Raw genomic sequence first — 6,450 nt, forward strand, 5'->3', positions numbered from 1 at the left:
ATAAGGTCGACCACAAATGTTACAAGCAATTTTCATTTATTAGTGATTATGGTTCTTCTTTCTCACAAAACGTGTTCAGGACACTAAGGTTTTTCTTTGAATACCTCATAAATACATTAATACTCTATTTGTTTTCCCTGTAGGATTTTGTTTATAATACTTACAACAATCGTAAGTTCAATAATCAGTGAAAAAGCACAAAAACAAAAGCAAGTTCAACCAAGTGAGGACCACAATGCCAAGAACCCTAATTGAAATATATGTTTAGACACCACGTAAAAGCTTGATAAAAAAGAGAAAATCATAGCATGATATTTATCAATCATAACATGACATTTACCAACCGTTTGCAAAATTTGTCATTCAATAAATTGCAGTAATACCCTTCCTCCTTTCAATTAATAAGGCCGACCACAAATGTTACAAGCAATTTTCATTTATTAGTGATTATGGTTCTTCTTTCTCACAAAACGTGTTCAGAACGCTAAGGTTTTTCTTTGAATACCTCATAAATACTATAATACTTTATTTGTTTTCCGTGTAGGATTTTGTTTATAATACTTACAACAATCGTAGGTTCAATAATCAATGAGAAAGCACAAAAGGAAAAGCAAGTTCAACCAAGTGAGAACCTAAATGCCAAGAGCCCTAATTCAAATATATGTTTTCATAGCATGATATTTTATCAATCATAACATGATATTTATGAATTGTTTGCAATTTTTTTGGAAGAATCTGAACCAAAAAAAGATGGATACATCCCTAACAAAATTTTCAAGGATATTGCAAAATCCCAGTGGCACAAAATAACTCCTCAGCCCAAAATGGCACCTTATACAAATATGGTTTGCTAGGCTCTCGACCATGTAGACCTAAATGAGATATTCATTTCAACCATTAGAAAAAAAATCGTTGGTTCTCTTAGCCTAGAGAACCTCGAGAGTACTTCGTTCGAGTGTGGACCCTACTACTTTGGGCGGCACATTTCTTTATCGAGTGTGGAACCTACATCGACTTTTGCGCGTCACCATTATCGTACTCCTCCATCTTAACACTCAAAAGCCAAAAAGGAATAACGCTACCCACCATGATCGTGATCCTTCTCAACACTCGAAAGCAAAAACTATGCCGAATATCATGGTCCTACGTTGCACCAAGTTGTTTAGAATGCTATGTTTGAGTAAATAAATTTAGAGATTTAAATATGGTTGAATTTAATTTAATTATTATTATTAAAGTGTTCATAAATATATTTTAAAAATATTGATATCTGTTATATAGTATTCTTATTTTTTTAAGAAATTAAATTATAATTTGATTTTATACCAAAGTTCATGTGAAATGTTATTTTAAAACATATGACATTCATTGGAGCATAATAATAAAAGAAATTACCATAGGTATAATTTAAAACTAAATATTTTTAATGGATTATGAATTTGTTTTAACACTTTTAAATATAAAAATACAAATTGATAAATTAAAAATCTTTAAATTTATAAAAATCAAGTTTTGTTTAAATACAATAATATTATTTTTTACTTGAATTTATTATAATTTTTTGTTAAAGATTGGAAAAATTTATTATAACTTGTTAAATTAGTAGTGTTCATATTCATCACTATAATTTATGAATATCTTACTATTATTCAAATAAAATAATTTATTGGCTAGTCATCGATGGCATTTAATAAGGTCAAATAATTTGCGTCATGGCTATTAACTATTGTTGTATTAAAAAAAAACTTTTAGCTCAACAAAAACAATTTACGTTATACACTAAAACCATATTCTAAAGTCTTGGATAGACTAAAACTGTATTTTAAGGTTTTGGATAACCGTATTATAGGTCTTGGATAAATGTGATTAGGTTTGTTAAAGCATTCTTAGATGTTAAGTCATTGTTCATAGTTATTCTTGCACATGACCATGATGTAGCCTCACTCATCACTAATATTCAAACAAACAAACTCTTATTCTTGCACATGACCATGATGTAGCCCGACTCATCACTATTATTCAAACAAACCAACTCACTCACTGTTGATCCATAATGAGATAGACATTCAATAGTGCCAAATAATTTTGGCTCTTACCCATTAACATATATCTTTACATTAAAAAATAAAACTCAACTTTTAGACCCATACATTAAAACCATAAACATGATGAGGTGGGCTAGTGCACTGCTAAAGCACTTCTAAATGTAAAGTCACCCATTCAATTTTCACTCTATTTAGTTGTTATTTTTAGACATGACTATTTAGTTATTATTTTTACATATAACCATGATATAACGTTCAATTGTAACTATTTAATTATTATTTTTACATATAACCATGATATAACGTTCAATTGTCACTCTTTTTGATGGTTATTTTTAAACATAATCATAATATAACCTTCCATTTACACTTTACTTATTTATTTGCTATTTTTAAATATGGCCATGATATACCCTCACCTTTTACCAACCCTACAAATAATACACAAATAATGTAAACTATTATTATTTATAATAATATATTCGCTTTTTTATGTAGGTCCCGCTACTTTTCTCTGGAGATTCATCTCTAAAGGCCAGAAAAACCATTGGATGCTTTGCTGTTCAAGCGTCCTCCACCAACACTCCCGTGCACGACATTCCGATCCCTTGGCATATTTTCTTTAAATAAAATCCCATTTCGTGGTATTCGAATTTCTCACCAACTGTAGCCTCCCCTGCTCCACCCTCCGAATCCTGCCGCAGAGATGGGCGACCCCAACAGCCGCCCTCGCTGCTCCACTATCTTGGGTCTGCTCTTCTCTTGCTGCTTCTACAGATCGGACGATAAGCGTTCGCTCCTTTCACTGTCGTGGTTTCAGAAGGTCAGGCGATCAAACCCTGGCGCTGATCCAGTGGAGGCGGATTCTCAGAGTTGGTGGCGCAAGAGGTGGAACAGCGTCAGACGGGTCGGAGAATTGTCGGAATTCATCGTTACCGACGTTGGAAGTTGCTGCAGCGGGCCTAAATGGAAATACTTCATTCGCAGATTCAAGGCAGACGGCAAAACGATTTACAGTTCAAGACCTTCAAGATTCCAGTACGATCCCCCGAGTTATGAGCTCAATTTTGACGACGGGATTCGGCAGGCCGAGGATCATCAGTTCCATGGTTTGTCTTTGTCTACAGTGAATCTCGAGGAGTCTGCAGGGGCCAGAATTTCCAGAAGAGCTGTAAAGGATATACAGAACCTGCAAGTAATTCAACCCTGCATGTCATAGGTAACCGGAATTTACTTTGAGCGTGCGCGTCCGTGGCTTGGGTTTTTGTGGGCTCGTATGAATTTTCGTTTTGGGTTCAGCGCCTTATGTATCAATCATGCACTTCCATATTAAAGTAATGATGATCTTGTGTTAGTATTGCAATTTTGGTCTATGAATGCCAATACATACTGTTTCTGTTAAATGTCTCCATAAAAATTCGAGTTAAAGAAACAGTCATTATGGCGTTCATGGCGTCAGCGCATGAGCTTGAACTCCATTACCAGCGACTGGTCTTGCCTAAAGAATTTGTGTCATTCTTGATGTTACTTCCGCATGTCTTGGACCAAAAAATGATGTAATATCTGAGTAGCTGCCATCAAATAAATACTTAATAGATAAATGAAAATTAAAACAAATAAACTTGCTTCTTGCAGCCATTAAAGTTTTAGCTTGCTTTGGTGTCACCGCTTTAGAAATGTGTGTAACTGCGGCTTGTGGCCATCGACGGCAACAATCTCACAATTTATCTTAATTTTAATAAAAAAATATTTTAAAACAATATATAAAAAATATAATGAATATAATGCATACAAAAAGAATATGGTTTTGCATCATGTTTTAAAATTGCTTTGGTTTGTTTAAGAGTTCGTTTTCTTTATATGTATGAAACAAGTGTGTAGCTTATAATTCACTACGGGTTGATAGCAAGTAATGATAGTTGTTTCATTGTTGATTTAACAACTCGATAGATTTTCACACTTTATTTATTGAAAAAAATATAAAATAATTATATATATTTTTTTAAATTTAACATTATATTATTAAAAAAATGAATACAAAAATAATGGTATTTTTTTTTTTAAATTAGCATTACATTATAAATATGTTTAATTATAAGAAGTTTTTTACTTCACTAACTTTCGATTCATAAAAAGTTGATATTGAAATATTTATACATATGTGAGTAAAGAAGATAATGAGGTATTTTAATATTTCCAATTTCATACTAAGTATTTTCTATTTATTTTTTCAAAAATTAATATACAAATATTTTATTTGTGGCTTTTTTTGTTCACTAAGTTGTGTGAGTCCTCATAGTGGCTTAGGATTGCACACTGACCTTTAATATAGTTGGATTTTTTCCCACAAAGTTTTCAACCAATCACCTTCAGAACACATAATGTCTTAACAATATACCCTATCACTATATATTCTAAGCCCCATCAACTTATTATAATTAAAATTAAAACACTTTATATTATTAATATTTTATAAATATATATTGCATATTTCACATTTCCTTTATACTAATTGTACAAAAACTTTTAACCTCACTAAAAAAATTATTTTTAATTACAAAATACAAAATTTATCTTTAAATATTTTTATTTAAAATAATAAATTATTTTTTACTTTTATATTATTATTATTTTATTAAATAATACACTTAAATATTTTAAAAAACATATATACCAATGTAAAAGTAAAATATCAACTTAAAATTATTAACCCAATATATTCCATAAATAATGTGAACGAAATATTCCAATGTCAAATGCCATTCAATTCCCTATTTACTACAATTTGATGATTATTAATATTTTTTTTAATAAATAAAACATTTAAATAACATATTGTTTCTAAAAGGATATACATAAAAGTGATGAGTAAAATATGAATTCAAAGACTATTGATTTTTCTATGAGTTATTGGTATGCTAGAATGATTAAGGCAATGTGGGGTTCGCACTTTGTTCTTATGAAAACGACTTTTTGTAAGTGGAAACACCTCTCATTTCTATAATATGCCACAATGGATAGTGATTGTAGAGATCTATGTATTTTTAGAGTAAATTCTATTAAGCACTTGAACGACGTGTTGAGTATGTGTTGATTCACCGAAACGGGTGGTTGATTTAGTTTATGCGATATTTTTCCAAAACATTTCTCTGGAACGAGGAAATGCGTGGAAGAAGTATGTGGAGGGAGAATATATGGGAAAGTGTGCAGGAGGGGGAATAGAGGTTCTCCCGCACATACTCCTCTTCTACAAATCCTTTCAATTTGCTATGACTTCTCTTGAACAGGGAAATGTGTGGAAGAAGTATGTGGAGGGAGAATGTCTGGGAAAGTGCACAGGAGGGGGAATAGAGGTTTTCCTGCACATACTCCTCTTCTACACATCCTTTCAATTTTCTATGATAAATACTAGAAAGATTAATAATTCAAATCTCTAACCATTCAAATTTATGTGTTAAATATCTATGTCAAATAAAGAGAAAATTAAAGTTTTGCAGTTTGTGCTAGATGGAAGTATGCGAAAGAAGTGTCTAACAAGGAGAATGTGTGTGCAAGTGTGAAAGTTGATGTATAATGATTCTCCCGCACGTGTCGTTATTCTGCACATGAGTCAAGTTAGAATTTTAAAATGTAAATTTAGGATTAGTTCTAAAGTATTTTGTGTGGGTTCTGCACTTTCTCCTTATGAAAACAAATTTTTATATGTGGAACACCTCCCGTTTCTACAATCTGCTATAACGTATTAAGCACTTTCAAAGTAAATGGTATTAAGCACTTGAACGATGTCCTCATTACATGTCTATTCGCCAAAATGGAAAGTTGATTCAGTTTATTTGGCATTTCGCCAAAACATTTCCGTCGAACAAGCAATGTGCGAAAGACGTGTGCAAAGGGGGAATATGTGGGGAAGTGCGCAAGTGGTTGAATAGAGGTTCTCCCATGCATACTCTTGTTCTGCACATCATCTGAACCTGATACAATGAATACTAACAAGATTAATAGTTCAAATATCTAACCATTTAAATTTATGTGTCAAATACCTATGTCAAATGAAGTGAAAATTAACATTTTGTAGTTTGTGTTGGATGGAAGTGTGCCGAAGAAGTGTCTGGCAAGGAGAATGTGTGTGTAGGTGCATAATTCGATGTATAATGGATCTCTTGCACATATCGTTCTTCCACACATGATTCAAGTTACAAAACTAATTTTTAAATGTAAAATTAAGATTAGCTCTAAAATTAGTCCACATGGGATAGCACAAGTGGCAGTGGCTGTGGAAATGAAGTCTCACCGAACCGGAAGTCTTGGGTTCAAATCTTGGGCTACCCTTCCCTTGTAGCGGGGTGTGTAATGGACATGAAAAAAGGAGATTCCTACCAAGCTTACAAAAAAAAAAAAGCTCTAA

General features: G+C 32.1%; 1 protein-coding gene across 1 annotated transcript; it reads left to right on the top strand.

Moving 5' to 3' along the window:
- Positions 1-2,673: 2,673 nt before the first annotated feature.
- Positions 2,674-3,418, top strand: LOC149146683 (uncharacterized). The gene has a single exon (XM_089448774.1). The coding sequence runs from the start codon at positions 2,752-2,754 to the stop codon at positions 3,262-3,264; it is 513 nt and encodes a 170-aa protein (XP_089304900.1). The 5' UTR covers positions 2,674-2,751; the 3' UTR covers positions 3,265-3,418.
- The last annotated feature ends 3,032 nt before the right edge of the window (positions 3,419-6,450 follow it).

This window comes from Pinus tabuliformis, chromosome X (genome assembly GCF_031772625.1).
Source record: "Pinus tabuliformis cultivar Carrire ecotype Pingquan chromosome X, CPIR1, whole genome shotgun sequence".
Lineage (NCBI taxonomy): Eukaryota > Viridiplantae > Streptophyta > Pinopsida > Pinales > Pinaceae > Pinus > Pinus tabuliformis.

Excerpts from the sequence above, each read along its gene's own strand:
- LOC149146683 (XM_089448774.1), top strand. The coding sequence starts at position 2,752 with ATGGGCGACCCCAACAGCCGCCCTCGCTGCTCCACTATCTTGGGTCTG.